This window comes from Lissotriton vulgaris, chromosome 1_2, assembly GCF_964263255.1.
Source record: "Lissotriton vulgaris chromosome 1_2, aLisVul1.2, whole genome shotgun sequence".
NCBI lineage: Eukaryota > Metazoa > Chordata > Amphibia > Caudata > Salamandridae > Lissotriton > Lissotriton vulgaris.
The window spans coordinates 83003573-83023440 of record NC_141686.1 but is presented as its reverse complement, the minus strand read 5'-3'; the positions used below and the strand labels follow the sequence as shown (position 1 = coordinate 83023440).

The following is a 19868-nucleotide window of genomic DNA, read 5'->3' as shown; positions in this document are numbered from 1 at the left end:
AGCCTCTTAGAGTCCTTATAAAGCGGAGCCGTGGGAAAGGCCCTATGGGACGTCGAAGCTTGAATGACCAGGCTCTCGGGCGCAGGATGAGTGGTCAAAAAGGCAGGGTCACCCGGTGCCAGGCAATGACGCCTGGCGAGGTTCTTATCCACAGGGGCCACAGGTTGCGGGCCACGACCAAGTGCCTAGCAAGATGTCAGTGAGAGCGTCATTAAATTTCAGCAGTTTCTCCGACGAAGTGGACGCCGACTGGAGCACCTCAGTGAGGAGATTAGTCTTTAGGGCCACCGTAGGGAGATCAAGGTTGAGCTCAGCAGCCCGACGGAGCACCACTGTGTAAGAGGCACCCTCCTCCATGGTAGGCAGGGGAGAGGCAAACCCTGGGTCAGAAGAGACATCGAGGCCGCCGGCCTCCTCCAAGTCGTCCACCCAATCCTGCTCAGAGTCACAATGACGAGCAAGAGTGTCCTCGGACTCCTCCCAGTCGTCCTCTACCTCCGCCGTATGTGGCGCAGACTGCGGCGGCGAGGCAGGGACCGGGGAAGGAACAAACGGCATTGGAAATGGCTCCTTACGGGGCCGAACCAGCGCTATGTCCCAATTCGGATCCTGACACAGAACGGTCCATGGCAGCAAGAAATTCTTGCACCTGTGTGGGAGTCCTGTCTGAATCTGTTAGTCACTCCTACCTTTAAACATAAGAAACATGGTGACTCTCGTTTTGCAGTCTTAGCCCCCAGATTTGGAATTCATTCCCTGTGGAGCTGAGGTCTGGCACCACTTATGCACTATTCAGAAAACAGCTGAAAACCTCAATGTTAACTTGGGAAGCGGAGCGGATCCTTGAAGACATCACACTCGCCGAAAAGGCCACTGAACGTGAAGAGCCTACCTGGGGCAAGGTAGTGACTCCGTGGCCGTCAGAGCGTGGATGGTCCTGGCAGCGCTGGGGGCTTCCCTTAAAAGGCTCACTGTTTTCTTCCAAGCCGCTACGGAGCTTCTGCTCTGCTTGCGATACGGCCCGGGGGCTCCTGGCGCAGAAAGTTTCAAATTCAGTATCCCCCCCTACCCCCCCACCCTAAGTCTGCCCGCTCTGCTAGAGATTGGAATGGAGAAGCTGGAAAGCCAGGATTGGCAGCTGTCGCTACAGGGGCATGCCCTCCTCCACGCATCAAGTGGCTAAAGACCGCTCTTTCCTGTGGAAACATGAATGCCCCCAAAGGAAATAAGGGCCTGGAGGCTATTCCCAGCAAGAATATTACAAATGAAGATAAGGAGGGGACAGGGTCAAAAGCAGCCTCTTCCATCAGCAATCAATTACCGAGCTCTTTACTCCCATGACAATGGCACCTGGGGACGGCAGAACATTACTAGCAAGGTAGGAGGTGATGGGGGCACAGAGCGCCAGCCTACAATTCAAGAACTGGACCCCGATGATGGTTCTAATGCTAATGGGGGGTGGGGGAGGAAGATCTGGTTCAGAACAACTGACACAACCTATTGAAAGAGATTTCTCCAACAACCCCAATCCACGAAGACCCAGGGGTAGGGCAAGGGTCGAGTCATCCAGCTGGAGTAAGCGACCCAGGCCACAGAGCACAGTAAGGCCCCGCCAGAGGATCATACCCCAGCCATTGATAGGGTTGATCCTGAGAAAAAGGCATTTATAAATGGGGTAGCAAGTCTCAGGTCCCTTGAGGAATCCCTGGACTTAGGTGACAGTTTATTTTCCCTGACGGATGGCTGATACAAGTGCAACAGTATCTGGGGGGGGGGGGGGCGTTTATTTCTTCCAGCTCTGACTTTAGCAGCCAGCTAGATGGGCCAGATACAGTAGTTTGTAGGAAGAAAAATCTCAGGCGAAGCAAAGAGCAGATGTCCGAGGGTCAGGGCAAGGAGGGTTCGAAGAAACAAGGAAGCCTCGTTTTAAAGTGGGATTATTCTGCCACGCAAAAAGCATATGAGAAGCCCTATATGGAGGTCAGAACAAGATACAATAATCAAGACCTTGAGGAACCGACCTTGAGATTGATATACAAATCGATTAAACAACACCAAGAAGAGATGCGGCGAGATGGCCAAAAAACTAGACTGGCAACCAAGAAATTACAAGGGGCTGTCAGAAAGGTAGCAACAGCCTGTACTGAAATTTGAAAAGAATTACAGCAGTTGAGGAACGTATGGCAGGTCTAGGGAACGAAAAGACAAAAGGGAAAAGCCAAACTCAAGCCCAACGAGCAAAAATGGCTGACATGCAATGGAAGCTAAAGGGATTCTGAATCCAGCTAAGAGGCAACAACCTAAGGATCCTGGGTATAGAAGAAGGCATTGAAGGAGGGGACATCAGAGCCTATATCTTAAAGCTGTTGAATGGGCTTTCCCGGAGCTCCAGCAGTGGAACTGGGACATGGAAATCCAACAGGTCCATCGCCACCCTCTTATGCTTAGAAATCCTAGGCAGACTCATTTAGGGGGTATGCAACAACCAAGACCCTTGATAGCTTATTTCAGGAACTTTTTACTGCGCGAGGCAGTATTTCTTAAAGCCTGCCTGGAGTTAAAACGATTATATGAAGGACAGTCATTCTTCACTCGACCCGACTTCTGCTATGTGACTGTGGAAAGACGCTGGCGCCCGAGACAGCGGATCCAACCTTGTCAAGCGCAGAGGGGTATCTACTAAATCCAGCCCGGTTGAAAATAATTTACAATAGCAAAGTGAGTCTCTTCACATCTGAAATAAAGGTGAAGGAATATCTGGATAAAATACAGAAGAAGAGATAGAACAAGAGCAATGAAATAAAGCTGTTATTTTCATGATGAAGGGATAAAATGGGGCGGGTGAAGAGAGGCTTTGCTTAGATGCTCCCAGACACAAGGTTTGGATATTGGTGTGGGTACTGAGCGATGGAGGGGGAGGGACAAAGGCACCATCACCCAGACCTCACAAGGTCTGTTTGTCTCACTAATCAGGTGTGGGGGAGGTAGGGGAGAGGAAAGGCTTCTGGGATGGGGGTGGGGGGTTGCTGGGGTGAGGGATGGAGGAGCAATCAAGTGAGGAAAAGGGGCACAACAAGCACAAGGGAGATTTCAGATTAGAGTAGTTGTTAAATCTTGGGAGAGGAAGAGCAAGAATAGAGTATTCAATTGAGGGAGGTGGTTTCTCCTGGAGGCAGAAAAAAGATTGTCCTGATTAACTTACAGACAGCATCGGTTAATATTTGTGGCCTAAATGACCATGAAAAACGACGCAGGATGGCAGAGTACTTGAAAATGCTGCATTCCGACATTGTCTGCCTCCAAGCCATATTGTCCATATTGACCTCACCAAACTATGCATGAAAGTTAAATCAGGCTCCCCTGCAGACCCCATGAGGCCTACCCAATTTATGGATTCACTCGATTTTTTTCTGCCTTCTTTGGCCTCTATACTGAATCTCTCCTTCTCATCAGCTAGTGTCCCGACAGCCTGGAAACAAGCATGGGTTTCACCCATCAAGAAACCCACCCTAGATCCGTCCAAACCGGAAAATTTCCGACCCATCTCACTGCTTCCATGGCTGTCCAAACTTGCAGAGGCCCATGCAAACAACGTCCTGTCCCAACATATGGGCCAAAATAACATCCTGGACCCATCTCAAAACGGGTTCAGACCGGGCCACAGCACGGAGTCCGCTCTCCTGGCTACAACTGAACATCTCCGGACGATTCTAGATGCCGGTCAGAGTGCTGCGCTGATTCTTCTTGACCTCAGCGCAGCCTTGGATACGGTATCCCACAACATCCTTCTCAATCGTCTGGAGACAGTAGGGGTCTCCGGTCATGCTCTGAAATGGTTCTGTTCCTTCCTGAAGGACAGATCCTTCCGGGTGTCAGCCCCCCCATTCCTATCTAAGCCCATCCCATTGCACAGGGAGTTCCGCAGGGCTCTGCACTGAGCCCATCCCTTTTTAATCTTTATGTGCAGCCACTTGCAGTAGTGGCTAAAAAGTGGGACCTTACGCTGGTGTCGTATGCTGACTACACACAGCTGGCCATCACTCTCACGGAAGGCCCATCCACCTCGGCCTCAAGATTCAGGGATGGTCTTGCTGCCGTAGCCCAATGGATGACGGACAACTGTCTGCAGCTTAATGCGAGCAAAACGGAGGTGCTGCTCCTCGGTAAAAACACCAGCCACTGGAATGAGCACTGGTGGCCTTCGTCTCTAGGCACCATTCCACCTCCCAAATCCCTGGTCAAAAATCTAGGCGTCTGGATGGACTCCTCACTTAGCTATCAGACCCACACCAAAAAAGTGGCTGCCACCTCTGTTGGCTTGCTGAGGAGTCTCAGCCCCATACTTGGTTTTTTTTTACGCTAAGGTCCGTCAACTCATCATCCAAGGCACAATCCTCTCCCGCTTGGACTACGCCAATGTTCTTCTCCTGGGCGCCAACAAAGGAGAGATAGCACGACTGCAACGCGTGCAAAACTCTGCGGCAAGAGCCTTAGTCGGCCTTCCCCGCAGATGCTCGGCCAGAGCCACTATTCGTAAATTGCACTGGTTACCCGTCGACTTCAGAATCCAGTTCAAAACCCTCATTATGACCTTCAAAATCCTCAAACTCGGAAGCCCAAAACTGTTAAGACCTCTCCTTACTCCTTATGTACCCCGGCGCGACTTGCGTTCCTCAAGCCAGTACCTACTGAGCGTACCCCGCACAAAGCTCTGCCGCATTGGCGGCTGCTCCTTTGGGGTTCTGGGACAACCCCCTGGTCCTAGTGATAATACAGATCGAGGGAGGGGAGGACACAACGTATTGGAACTTTGGAAGGGGAGTGCTAGTGGATGAGGGTTATATTGACGACATGAAGAAATGGATAGAAGAGTTTCTGGAAAATAACAGAGGGAGTGCCCGAATCGGTATGGTCTGGGATGCCCTAAAGGCTGGTATCCATGCAGAGACACTTATTTTTAGACTACACCGCTCTTAAAAACAAAGCCAGCAACTAACTGAATTATATCAGAGATTATGAATAATTGAAGAACTAGTTGGAGAAATAGAGGATGGAAAGAATATGGAGGGAACATTGAGCAGGCTTGCCCTAGCCAAAGCGGCAACAGGTGACTTATTTTAACAAAGGTAATCGAGAAATATACGACTCAAAGGGAGGAATGCTACAATTGAGGTGAAAAGGAAGGACGTATATTAGAAATGCGTACTAGACAGAAAAATGTGCGGAGCGAGAAAACAGCAATTCAGAATGAGAAAGGGAATCTGGTTACTACAGCTTCGGGAGTCAGAGAGGAGCAAGGGGAGAACAGTTGCCTGTTTCCAAGCATCTGGGAAGGTCGTAGAAGAAGTGGAGGTATTTAGAATACGTGTGATCATGGCGCTGATGGGTTGCAGTCCTCTGGAGTAGGCGTGGAGAGGCCAGAAGTCGAACATGGCCCCTGAGTGGATAGACTTCATGGTGGCGGTGGTTCCTTCTGGAGTGATGATAGGCCACTAAGTTAGCATTGGTTCTTTAGATAACAACAGAAGCTGTTAGGCGAGGTCTGCCGGGTTCTTTTGCAGGCTCAAGTTGTTGTGAAAGGCAGCGATTGCAAATACAGTAAATAAGAGAGCAGGTGCTCAAGTGGCTATGTTTGTGTACATAAAATCCATGTAAAATAGACGACCTTTAATAGACTATCGATATCAGTAGGCCAATATCCTGGCTACAGTCCTATCTCAACGACGGCACTTCAAACCTTTCAGTCGGAAGCAAGACCACTGTTGTGCTGGGTACCGCAGGGCTCAACCTTGAGCTTGCTACTTTTTAACATGTATCTGGCAAACTTTTTTTCGCTTGTTGCCAACTGGGAAGTGAAGGTCTATCAAATGCGGATGACACCCAGTTGCTATTCTCCTTTAAGGATCCCTCTGTGGACTCTTTCATTAGATTTAAGGGATGCCTGAAGGACATCTCCTGTTGGATGAATAATAACAAATTAAAGCTCACCGCGGAGAAGACAGAGGTCGTGTTCTTTGGCAAAGTATCGCCTCCATCCCCTGGACTTTGGTGGCTGGCTGAAATGGGCCGGCCACCTAGCCCTGCAAATACAGCAAGACACCTGGGCGTAAAATGGGAAATGGATCTTACGTTTACAGCCCAAGTACATCACATAGCATCCTCTTGATTCGGTAAGCTGAGAAGCTTGAGGACAATTCTACTTCTAATTCCGGAGGACTGTCGTAGAATCATAGTCCATGCCACAGTGACATCTTGGCTGGATTATGCAAATTGCTTATACCTGGGACTACTTGCCTATCTGATTGAGAGATTGCAGATGGTACAAAATGAGGCTGTGAGATTAGACGAGAACTGTATCTGCACCACATCTCTCCTCATATAAGACAGCTCCATTGGCTACGGGAAGCGAAAAGGATAGAATTCAAGGCTCGGACCACGGCCTTTTGGGCACTGCGAGGCAGAAGTCCTAGTTACCTTAAGCACCGGCTATGCCGCTACCAACAAAAACGATCATTGAGATCAAATTCTCAGCACCTGCTCTGCAAACCTCAATATGAAAGACACGCATTGGGGGCAGATCCTTCATGGTGGTGACGGCTAGATTTTGGAACTCCCTGCCTGCCACCATGCACTTAATGAAATCTGAAACTGAGTTCAGAAAGACTTTGAAGACTTGGTTATTTAGCCAAAGTTAGACTCCTGGAAACCTCGGTCTCCAGCTCGCCCGCTATAGCGCCAGGACACCTCTAGTTGAGGTAGCTGTCGCGCTCTATTAATACAGATATTATTATTATTAATTTGTGTGGTAGAAAGTAGTGTAAACTCGTTTTTATGATGCCCAGAATGGACATGACCAACATACCTTCTTCTGGAGAACCACCACCTTTCTTTCTTTGACATCCAACATATCTTTTAGGTCATGGATCTCTCCGGACAGGGTCCCTTTCTCCTCCGAAACTTCTTGAATCTGTTTTGTCTTTTTATTTAGCATGGTCTCCTTCTCTTCTAAGCGTAATCGGAGTGCATCCACCTGTGGAAAAAACATAAGGTGTGTCACAAATTAATATATTGTTTAACATGTCAGAGAAAAGTCTATTTCTGGAATGCACAAGTAAGCGTGTCTAAACAAACTGGTGTTAATGAGGAAAAGGCGCACACACAGCTTTGACATAAGCAACGTTAGGAATACTCTCGAACCTTGTCCTTCATTTGTGCAGTTTGCCCACTTTCACATGTTTGGGCTTTTCCAGCAACAACCCAAAAATTGTTCCAACTAGAATTCTTTTTTATTTAAGCGAGTTTACAAATTTCACTCACTCCGAACTAGGAAGAGTTGAACTTTCTTTTACATTAACAAGAAATCCGCTTTCCATATGCAGAAAATATTGATAGTAGTTAAAGACATTCAACAATGAGTTCGACACAAAAGTAAAAACAATTTATCAATTTCCAAGAGCGCAGAAAATGAAAGTACAAACGCAATCCTTGCAGGTGCACAGTGTCTGATTTAGAGTGTGGAGGACGGGTTACTCCGTCACAAAAGTGCCTTATCACAAGTGCATTGTATCCTATGGCACTTGTAATAAGGTGGACGGGTAACTCATCACGGTTGTTTTGGAATACACGTCTGCCAAACTCTAACTCAGGCCCAAAATTAGCCAAACAACCGAAGTTTGGCCATTGCCTGGCTTTAGGTAATGGCACTTAGAAAATCAATCCCAATCAATGTAGAGCGTGTTGACTGTAATCAGGGGAAGGAGACGCAGTATTATCCTTTGCTCAGGAAAATTGTTGGTTATTGAAGTGCCCTTCATAAAGTTGCACTAGGTTGGTGCCATCTCTAACATGGATTGGTTCAGGTTGCGACCAGTGACTCTTCTCTACAGTGACCAAGGTGGAACAAATCTTGTGGTGATTGGTACTGGAGGGAACGCAAGTCTTCTAGCCAACACATGCATGGATAGTTGGCCTCTGGCTCCAAGTAAAGCACTACCTGACAGATGTTGGTGAAAAAAACATCAGGAGAGGTCCTCCTCATCAGATTCCCTGTTAGCAAACTCCCAGTTCAGGTCTAGTGATCTCTTTGCTCTGGAAGAGGTGTGGCGCCACGGCCAGGTCGACTGACACTGGAATCTGGGGCTCACGTTTCGATCCCCGGCGGCAGGTCAGCCCAGCACCATGTGACTCTGGGCAATAGCTTGCCTTATCTTCCCAACGGATGCCTACGGGTAACTGTTTGCGCTTTACGAATACTGGATTTACATCTACATTACATTTACTCAAGTAAATATCTGTGTTTCGCTCTTATGTCTTCCTCTGAGTCAGGCACACAGAAACTAGTAACGACCTGTATACATGCGCTCTCCTTACTGAGGAACGTCCCGCTCCTGCCTGCCTCAGATTTTCATAACATTGAGAGACGAATACACTCTGCCCCCCAGTAATTAGCTCTTCACTCCATGCACTGCTCTTCAAGAAAGGAATCTCATTATTTTCCATTGGTCTGCATAAATTGTTTTTACACGCAGTGTTGCATTCTCTAGCCCAGCTCAACTCGGCCTGGTGTAAATTTTACCACAACATTCTCATTTTAATCATCATCTTGTTCTAGATTCTCCTACCCGTTCACATTCTGTAGAGTATTAGCTGAATGCTATATCCTGTCCTAACGAGCATATCAGACAAATTCAAGCTCAGATACGAATCTACAGTATCCCAGACACTCAAAAGCCTGGATTCACAAAAGCATATCTGAGAAAAGGACTATATTGCACACAGGCAAATCACAAATTTTTATGTCTGCATTCAGATTGGCACATAGCCATCTTGCCCGCTGTGCCCTTTGGCACTACGAGCGTGGCAGGCACCGATTCCAGTGCATCCATCATTCACAGATCTGCACGTAGTACACCTCTCGCTCGCCTGTGGCGATCCTGACCCCATACAGTGCTGTAGCAGGGGAAGGCGCCATGCAGATAGGGAGCATTCTCCCTGCGTTGTTTGCCACATAATCCACTGCACATAAGTGGATTTAAATTCCCACACCTAACTTTTGGTTCTTGTCAATCCTGTTCCTGTAAATGGATTAGGTATGATTTTGGGAGGATTCTGAATTCTGAAATCAGAAGTTCTGCATCACCATGGCCACGTGGCTCATGGAAGCGGAAGTGCCCGCTGCTTTGCTCCGCATTGAATGGCAAGCAGTGATTGTGAGCACAGCATTCACTCGCCAGATCTCACACGTGATCAGCATTTTTGTCGAAACGTTTCTGAGCATTTGCAAGGTGCAGTTTGCGTAAGGCATAATTTCTTGGTACATGCCCACACCATTTAGGGGAGGGAGGGGGGTGAGTACTTGAATGTGTTGGGGTATAAATGAAGATATGTTTGATAACTGAGGGCGTTGACTATCGTAATTTTGCCGTATGATGAAAAACCTTCAATAAAATATGTTTTAAAAAAAAGGCATAATTTCTTGGTTCAAAGATGTCAAATTAAAAAAAACTATTAAAGGGAGCTTTATAGGTATAACTAGTATTTAAAAATACAGTGGAGATCCTAACCTGTGGTACTCACAGCGACTGTGTGATTACATACTCCACTGAACCGCTTATTCCTTTCTTTATTCATCAGTCCAAGTCTTTCTTTGGCTCATGGCGAGGTATTCGGTAAATATCAAGGTATCTACAATTTTTGTAACTTTTTAGTGACATGGAGGAACATTTATCACAGTTCCCTTCGAATACTGGATTAATGCAACCTGAAGCAAGAACTGTGCAACAGAAACTCCCAATTTGGAGGTGTCAATAAGTAAAAGGAACCCCTACATATCCTTCGTTTGGCAACAAGTCAATGCACTTTACGGCAATAGATGGTCCCAAAGGAAACAAGAAACTGTTCCCTTTGGTACCTGTAGGAAATGCATGTTGCTTATGATCAGTATTTCTAATTCTGTCAGCAGTAATAAAGTACTTTTCTTCCAAAGTAAAGAATGGGAGATGCCAAGACTGACAGCTGTTTGATGCTTACAGGATGCGAAGGCTCTAACCTCACACCACCGCCTTGAGTAAGCCTTAAAGAGCTCACTTTCGCTCACCTGAGAGTCAAGTGCTAAACGGGTGCACTTGGTGATTAGTTCTGGGTCCAACAGTAGGGTTAAGCTCCGGGACAACAGAGGTAAACATCTGCAATTCACACAATCTGAGCCCAGTAACCTCACTTTGTCCCAAAACTCCCGAAAATGTCCTAAAATAGGATTATTAGTGCAGGCTTTGTGTACCATTAATGAGGTCTGTTGATAAATCCCCTACAGCATGGTGCTGTGTTTATTATGGTCCAGTCCTCCCACGGAAGCATAAAGATTATAAGACAGAGTAAAAATTAAAGGAAAGAGTCAGAATGACCTAGTCTTTGGCAGATTTAAAGTTGGGGAATCCACCGTAGTGCATTATAGTAGAGTGCTTGTAAGTTAGTCTCTCTCTCACTGAAAGGGAGAGAAACGTTTCAGAACAAGCTATGGATGTCAGAATCGGAGCATTTATGTTTCATTGCAAATGTAAAGGCTACCCGATGCTTGTTCAATAAAAAAACAAGCATTTGCAATGCAATAGGTCTCGCATTAGGAAAGTGTGAGCTATTGATATTGTAAATGACAATTTTTTTTAATATGTGTTGTATTGGTAAGCTATTGGCTTTGTAAATAACGATGCTAATAATTTATATATTTTCACTTTCCTAATGCGAGTCCTATTGGCTATGGCAGTGCTTGTTGGTAGCCAGCAAGGACAGTGCTGTTAATGTGCTGAGTGATGATGTGGTTGGGCTGAGTGATGACGTGGTGTCCCTGAGTAATGTGGTGTGTGTGATTCTATTCTCGTGAACTCTTGGGAATCCGGCTTGAAGAGAGCCAATCAGCTGCCTGAATAGAGCCTTTGGGGAAAGAAGCAGATCAGCGACATAAGGGCTCACCCCTGTTTTCTATTTCTGCGAAATAGAAAAGGGGCGAGCCCTAAAAAATGTCCACCGTGCTACGCGGAGTTCTGCAAGTGGCGGAGTGCGTTTGGTCATATTGTTCTCATTGATTTTCAGTCCAGGGTGCTTGTCCTGTGCTTTAAAATCTGTTTGAATGGCAACATGCACAGTGCAAGAGGGCGCTGCTTCTTTTCCTGCCACTTAAGTAGATTTCCTACCCGAGCAGCAGCTTTCTCAACGTGAGGAGTCGCGACCATCTCAGACCACCTGCATTGAGAAATCTTACCGCCTACTTTGAGAAATCTCGCCGGGAGGTGGCTTTTCCTCGCTTGCATTCACCAACACGAGTGGGGGAAAAACACTGCTCCGCGAGTTTTTCAGAACTCTGCGTGCTTTGTGGAGTGCGAAAAACTCCACAAGCTCCGCAAATATAGTGGAGTTCACTGCCCAGGCCTAGTTATTGTCTGGTACCAATTTTTAGACAGCTAAATATTAGATCCTGCCAAGTTGCGGTGGAGAAATGCCTAAAAGAGGAATCGGGCCAATTGACTGGAAGCTTTATAAAATACATGAATGTGGTGGTATCAATGCCGAATGCAGTGGCTAAACATCATTAGTATTTATTTCTAGCATTTGCCTCTGCTCAGAATATCCGTACATTTGCTGATGATGACGGCCCCTGCAAGTACTTTCAAGGTCAATAGTCAATGCACTTTGATTGTCGAGATTTAATAACACATACACTTTAAATAGATGGCATGATATGTTGAGCCTAAATTACCATTTTCTTAGCCGCCACAGCAGTTTGCTTCGATATATTTTGTTTACATTTGAATGTAGAGTTCTCTGAATATTTTTACATTGATAAGCTAGACAAGACTAAATGTTGAGGCAGCAAGTCGCCGAGATGAGATTGCTTTAGTGTTCACTTATTAAGTATGGAAAAGCGTCTTGGGGGGACATATTAGCATCTACTGTTTTAAGTGTTTATCTATTTATTGGATCATGATGTGTCCGGGGTCTTAAATGTTGATATATACCACACTGGTTTTATGGCATTTTCTGTTTTCATACCTTCAGTTTGTTATGCCCTATTGATTTCACTACGATGATTTGTTGAAATAAATAAAGAACATGAACTTGAACTTTTACTAATAAAGAACATGAACTTGAACGTTTACTAATTAAACACGCGTTGACCTAACAGGTCCATTGAAAGAATTCGTTTTTCACTTCATGTTCAGAGGTTCAAATCCCCAGTGGGCCCATTGAGCCTTTCAGCGTTCTAAGGTCGATAACATGAGGACCATATAGTGAGATGATAGTTAACATCCATTATTCACTCATTATACAGTGTCAAGATGCTCCAAGGCGTGAACGTGCGTTTACTAAGTTCCGTGCTGCTCTCACAAGTCATGAATCAGGCGTTTTCAGTCTTAACAAATTAACCTCACCACCTACACTTTAATTACACTTCGCCACTCACAGCTTGACCCCTCTGCCCCTCAGCATTCATCACGATACATATGGTGTGGAAATCGCTGCCCCCGCCCATTAGCACGGAAGTGAAGAGGATGTGACGCCACCCCACGGACTCTGTGGCAAAGCCTTTGGTTGCGTACGCGTGGCTTGGGTAAGAGTATTCAGACAGGAAAGGCTAAAAGTTCATTGGCGGAGGCAGACTTTGCGAGACAGAAAACGACACTATGTCCACAGAGCCGTTTTAAGGCATAAGTGGGCAACTGCCCAGGGCCCCCACATTCCATGGGGCCCGTGGGAAAATGGACGTGTGCTCTTTGTACTTCTGCCTGTTTCTGTATCTCAGCCTTTGACATATAATTCAATATTGTTTGGCATCTTGTGGCGTCAATAAGGAGAAAATTGGCAATAAAATTCAAAGTTGTTCTAAACAGGTGCAGTCAATATATTTCTTAATATATCCTTAAGATGGCACTGCTATGGGCGTCACATTGTGTTGAGTGGGGGGTTTGTGTTGAAATGGCATCCTACGCAGCTACAAGTTTGGTGCCTGCGCATCAGCTCGCAGTTTCCACCATATGGGAAAATGGTTCAGCATTCTGGATATATGTGTTAAGCAGCCCAGTAATTCCAGAATCTGCTCGTTATTCCCCATACTTGCCCTCAAGCCAATAATGGCCAGTAAACTGCGTTAATATGAGCCAGTAACAGTAATACCAGGCACGGTATTAAAACGCCATTTTACAACAAAAAAGAGCGCTCCACATATAACAAGCAAACTCTCCGCCGCAGCCCGGCTTCAACAGGAAGCCAGGCAACCTTTGTTGGGACAGGGGCGGGGCCGGACATGCGACCGGAGCTTCCCAGGAGGCAGGCTGCAGTGGCTGGCGCAAGGCTCCGGTGCAGAGAGAGGAGAGCCCTGCGTGCCGCCGGCGTCCGCCCGGGAAGCCAAGGAGTGGAGTGCCGGTGTCCCTGTGCCCGTTGACGCCAGAGGGAGCAGCCCCGGAGCGGGACCTGACTGGGCACGTTGTCTCCCCGGAAAAGTCCTGCGGAGTAGAAGTCCCGGTGAGTGGGGCTCCGTGCTTGCGTTTCTGGGGACAGGAGGTACTCTGAGCATGTTGCGGGCTGCGGGGGCCATGGTATTTGGAGTCCCCAGTGTGGGACTCCAACGATAGTGCCAGCATCTCTCCAGAGCCAGAGGGCTGCGGCGGCGTGTGTATGCATGCGTGTGTATGTGTGCGCGCGCATGTGTGTGTGTGTACGCGTGCATGCAGAGGGGTGGGGGCTGGCTGTGTGTGTGTGAGCAGGGGCTGTGAATTACTCTGCGCAAGCGCGGCTCAGACACGCGCTCCCGCGGTCAAAACTGAGACTGCAAAAGCGCGCGTCTGAGTCGTGTCTTCATTCCTAAATACGGGTAACAATAGGTCAAAAGCAGACACCTTCAATGCTTACGCATTGAATGTAGGTCTGCTCGACCTAAAGAAGTACACTCACTGGTCAGAGTTGGAGAATTCAGTGTCTGACACAGGTGCATACAAGTACTCACCATAATACTTTCAATGTTAGCACCAGGTCTGAATTCCACCAAAAAGCCACTATAAAGTGGGCCAGCTTAACAAGGTGATTATTTCCAGGCTTTCAATTCAGCTAAAGATTTCTAGAGGTTGAACCTTTGAAATCACTATGGCTGTGGAGATTAACAAATGCCAAAAAGTCTTTGGAAAATACCTTTGGTGCGGAATATGACTGCTCACTCCCAAGCTTCAGTGTCAAAGAAAAAGGGAAACAAACATTGCCAAAGCCAATACATTTGGTGATGGCGGTCAGCTTTTTGCCATTATCCTGGTTTTTGTCAATGTTTTTTTCTAAGGGAAGCAGAAAGCAAAAATAATTTGTGTGCTCAAGAAGCACACATTGCCATAGTAGTTCCTGCCACAGAAAGGGAACTTGTTTATGAGTAGAAGTGCTACTAGTGAAAGATCAGAATACCGTCACTCAACAGTGAAATTAGGCAATGGATTAAGTGGGCTGACCAATTGCCCTATCATGTATGCCGTAGTAGACAGACGAAAATGTGAATGGCACAATAGACCAATGGATGAAGAGAGCTGGCTGAAAAAATCCAACGGTATTGGCTGTTAAACAACAAATATATTTCCTGCTGTGGAATAAATTACTTAACTTCGGTAATGCCTCATATGGTAGGGAATCATTCTAGCCACAGATTTCTTACCTTAGAGTTTCTCAGGCTGTGAGAAGTTGGCCTGGCATATGCTGTCCACTATTCCAGTGGACACCTTGCACCAGTCCAAACGACCCTTATTGATGGTAGGTTTAAAGACCACCTATATAGAAAGCTATCCTAGTGGTAGCTGTGGAGAGCAGCCTTCAGGCTAAGACTTGAAGGAATGTAAAGCACCTTGTTTTAACAGTCTATAATCTCATGAATGACCAAATGAAAGGAGAACCACACCAGGTATGTGTGTGTATATATATATATATATATATATATATATATATATATATATATATATATATATATACATACGCTCTCAAAAACACAAGCCGGACTCACTTCTTTGTTTGCCAAGAGGTCCGATTTATTCATAAGAAACAGGCATTCCCTTCAATATTGCAGGTTACATGGTCCTACGCATTTCGAGGCTCCTGCCTCTTGATCACGGACCCAACTGATTGTGACGGCTGCCTCGTTACAAGTTCGTGTTTTAACCGCAGTACCTGCCCCCTGGTGGACTGGCTCCAATGCGCAGCCTGCAGGTGTGCTGGGACTTGTGGTGCAAAGTTCTTTCAACTTTTCCGAGGCGTCCGCTTGCAATCCTGTTGATTCTGCTGCTCGCACCCTCCAATGGGCGTTTGAAAGAAAAGCCGGTTTCTGTGTTGCAGCTTGGTTTTTCCGCTTTGTGGGGCTCTGGTGTCTCACTGCGGTCTGTATATTTAATTTGACGGCGGTTCGCTTCCCACGACCCTGGCTGGCCGTAATATATCAAACAAAAGTTACCAACAGCTTTGGGGGCGCTCTCAAAAACACAAGCCGGACTCACTTCTTTGTTTGCCAAGAGGTCCGATTTATTCATAAGAAACAGGCATTCCCTTCAATATTGCAGGTTACATGGTCCTACGCGTTTCGAGGCTCCTGCCTCTTGATCACGGACCCAACTGATTGTGACGGCTGCCTCGTTACAAGTTCGTGTTTTAACCGCAGTACCTGCCCCCTGGTGGACTGGCTCCAATGCGCAGCCTGCAGGTGTGCTGGGACTTGTGGTGCAAAGTTTCTTTCTGAAAGAAAAGCCGGTTTCTGTGTTGCAGCTTGGTTTTTTCAAACGCCCATTGGAGGGTGCGAGCAGCAGAATCAACAGGATTGCAAGCGGACGCCTCGGAAAAGGTGAAAGAACTTTGCACCACTAACAAAGAAGTGAGTCCAGCTTGTGTTTTTGAGAGCGCCCCCAAAGCTGTTGGTAACTTTTGTTTGATATATATATATATAAAAATATATGTATTTATTCTAAACACATCCCTCTAGTCTCTTTATGAGTCTACTTTAAATCTTTATGAACTATTGTACCATATATGATCTATGAAACAATGTGTTGAGACGATTACAATTGATTTATGCTTGATTAATTAGTACTTTTCTGTGATGTGGAATTAGTTTTCCCACTTCGTATCCCAGCTTTTCCCTTTTGATATAAAAAAACATTCTGTGTTTTAGGCCACCTTTATCGTATACATTTTGTGTGATTTTACTGACATAGGTAGCCTAGTTAGAAAGCTACTTTTTAACATTAAATGTAAATTGTGTGTTATATGATGTACATTGACACCTAAATACTTGTATTTTTTATTGATGAGAAACTGTATTTTATACTTGAAATATTTTGTGAGTACGCGGTCTCTCCATCCACTGTTTTCACATCGGTGATTTGAGGTTCCGTGTAGATGTATGTTGTGGTAAGTGTGGATTGACCCAAAGGGGGTTCTCTATTGACCTTGGTCTTGTCTGGTACCCTGCCCCTTTGGCTGTTGGGTCCCTCTCTCTTTTTCTTGAAATATTGGTACACAGTCAGTACAGCCTTTTGGTCATGCCAGGCTTTCTGTAATTCCTGGCTAGCCTCAGGGGTTTTAGTTGGCTTTTTCACATACTCAGCCATCCTGGAGCGAAGACTAAGTACATAGTCCACTATATCCTGTTTAGGGTGTTTGAGAGGTAACTCCCATCCCTCCTTCACCAGACACAATGGGCCTCTTACAGGATGCCCAAACAGAAGTTCAAAAGGGTTGTAGCCAACACCCTTCTGAGGAACTTCCCTGTATGCAAATAAAAGGCAGGGTAGTAGGATGTCCTATCTCTGCCTAAGCTTTTCTGGGAGACCCTTGATCATACCCTTTAAGGTTTTGTAAAATGTAAATGTAAATGTATTGGCATTTATATAGCGCACTACTTACCCATAGGGTCCCTAGGCGCTTCGACCGCTGCGAAACCCTTCCTGGCTTCCCTGAGAGATGGTCCCTTAATGGGTATCTCCAGGGTGAGACCAGGCATCCCCGGCGGTCTGGTGGGGCCGTTAGTGAAGATGAGGCAAGCTAATGCCCAGAGTTGCCGAGTGTGATCGCTGATCAGAGTGGGCACCGAGGCGAGAGAATTATCGAGTCCGCTGACCCTAGTCCAGAAACCTGCCGTGCCGGGAATCGAACCCTGGTCCCGGGCCGGAATCTTTCAACTAAACCATTGCATTGTGGGTGATAGGGTGTGGTGAATTTGCAATTCACTCCACTCTCCTTTCACATTGCAGTCAAGTAGCTGGACATAAAGTTTGCACCTCTGTCAGATACTACCTCCTTAGGAAAACCCACTCTTGATAAAACTCCCAAGAGGGCTCTTGCCACAACAGGTGATGTAGTGGTCCTAAGGGTAATTGCCTCTGGGTACCTAGTGGCATGGTCCACCACCACTAGGATAAACCTGTGCCCAGATGCAGTCTGAGGATCCTTTGGTCCAACAGTGTCAATCCCCACTTTCTCAAAGGGAACCCCCACCACAGGTAGTGGTATCAAGGGGGCCTTTGTGGTGCCACCTGCCTTAGCACTGGCTTGGTAGGTTACAGAGGAGCGACAAAACTTATTTGTGTCTTCAGACATGTGGGGCCAGTGAAAGTGAGGGGCAATTCTGTCCCAAGTCTTGTTCTGGCCCAGGTGTCCTGCTAAAGGAATATCATGGGCTAGTGTCAAAAAGGAGCCCCTGAACTTCAAAGGTATAACCAACCTCCTGGCTGCACCAGGCTTGGGGTCACTACTCTCTGAATACAGGAGTCCATCATCCCAATAGATTTTATGGGTGCCATTAGCATTCCCAGCAGCCTCAGCAGCAGCTTGCTGTTTGAGGGGTTCAAGAGAAGGGCAGCTCAGCTGCTCCTGACTCGGATCAGCCCTGGAAGGGCCCCCTGTCCCCAGGAACTAAACCTGATCAGGCTCAAGCTCCTCTGGGACCGTTCCTTCTTCAGGAGCCCAATCATCACCCTCAAGAGACTGATCATCACTGAGTCAGAGGGGAAGGCACTGCCTTAACCCTACTGCTCCTTTTCTTGGAAGGCACCTGGTCCATTATTCCAGAACCAGGGCCTGTTCAGTGTTAGCCTTTTCAACCTGTGACCTAGTCACAGTAAACACATGTGCAGAGATCCCTAACATTTCTGCATGGGTCCTGAACTCCACTGCAGACCAGGCTGAAGTCTCTAAATCATTGCCAAGCAAGCATTCTACAGGGAGGTGTGCACTTACCACAACTTTCTCAAGGCCAGTTACCACTCACCAGGAGAAATTAACAACTGCCAGGCATGGTTGGTCCTGACATTGCTAGCATTGGTCACTTACTAAAGTTCACAATGTATGATTTGTCCAGGTTCAACAAGGTCTTGTGTCACCAGAGTGACACTTGCCCTGTGTCCCTGTAGGCCAAAGCCTCTTTTCCATTTATCAAAGGCTGTTGTCTGTACTTGCCCAAGTTACTGGGACACACAGAGAGGACATATCCATGCCACCATCACAGATCAAGACAGCCAGAGTTGGCACTCTGACTAGGAAAGAGCCCATCTCAGTTCCCAGGGTTAACCCTACTACACCCGTCTGCAGTACCACCACTTGAAGCTGAACTATGGGGAACAGTTGCTTTAGGGGCAATGGTGGCTGGAGTTGCATCTTTCTTGGCGCAATCACTAGTTCAATGGCTATTCTGTTTGCAGATTTTACACCATGGTTTCTTTAGGCCTTTTCCTTTCTTAGAAGATTGGGAATCCCCACCAGTAGAATATTATTGGGGACCCTGTGAAGACTTCTGGTCTTTACCCTTCTCCCCCTGGCTTCTTCTGGTCACCACCTTCTGCTTCACCCTGGTTCTGACCCATTTGTCTACCTTCTTTCCCAATTCTTCGGGAGAGGTCAGATCAGAGTCTACCAAATGCTGATGCAACAACTGATTCTGACAGTTAAGGATCTGCTCTCTCATGATCAAATTATACAATCCGGTATAATCACACACTTTACTGCCCAGTAGCCAGCTCTCCAGAGCCTTAGTAGCACAATCAACAAACTCAACCCATTCCGGGGTCTGTGCCTTTTGGGAATCACTGAACTGTATGCTATACTGCTCAGTGGTTAGGCCAAACCCACCTATAAGTGCACTCTTTAGGACTTTGTAATTATCAGCATCCTCTTCTCTGACAGCGAGGAGCTTATCTCTACCTTTGTCCGCAAAGGAGAGACACGAGATTGCTTTCCACTGCTCCTGGGATACCTACTGTACTTTGCAGGCCCTCTCCAGTATAGTTATCCATTTGAGGTTGTCATCCCCACTCTTGTAGGGAGGGACTATCTTGCTTAAGTTTTTATGGTCATAGGACCTTTCCCTACCTCTAGGAACAATGCTGCCACCATGGGATTCTAGTCCCATCTTTTTTCTTGCTCTTGCGAGCTCTAGGGACTCCCTTTCTAAGACTACTCTTTGTTTCCTTATCTCTAGTGTGTTTCTTCACACCTCAACTGGTTCTTTCTCTTTTCACAGGAGGTGGCCCTCCTATGAAAAGAGGCAGAAGACCCTACTGATGTACCAGAATGGTTAGACTCCAATGAAGGAGATCTTGTCCTTCTAGGCACACCATCAACTCTTCCTGGGGAAACAAAGAGAGGGCCCTGCTGGCCTTCTTCATCTTTAGTTGGAGCTGGTTCTCCCAGGTCCAGGCCATTGTCACCTGTCTGGTCAACACCAGAGTCTGAATCCTGTGGATTGATTCCACTGGCCTCTTCCCCTTCTGTTGCTCCCACCCCACTGCCTACCCTTACAGGATCTGAAGCTTTTCTCTGGTCATCAAGCATCAACACCTCTCTGAGATGTTGGGTGGTTGCAT

At 46.7% G+C, this 19868-nt stretch overlaps 1 protein-coding gene across 12 annotated transcripts in view; it reads right to left on the bottom strand.

Annotated features, from left to right (window-relative positions):
• ERC1 (ELKS/RAB6-interacting/CAST family member 1) overlaps window positions 1-19868 on the bottom strand; it is a 2439553-nt gene that overhangs the window by 1639815 nt on the left and 779870 nt on the right. For all 12 annotated transcript variants that reach the window (XM_086952855.1, XM_086952857.1, XM_086952853.1 and 9 more), the window contains one exon: window positions 6863-7030. In XM_086952855.1, coding sequence (XP_086808981.1) covers window positions 6863-7030 — 168 coding nt within the window. The remainder of the gene's footprint in view (window positions 1-6862; window positions 7031-19868) is intronic.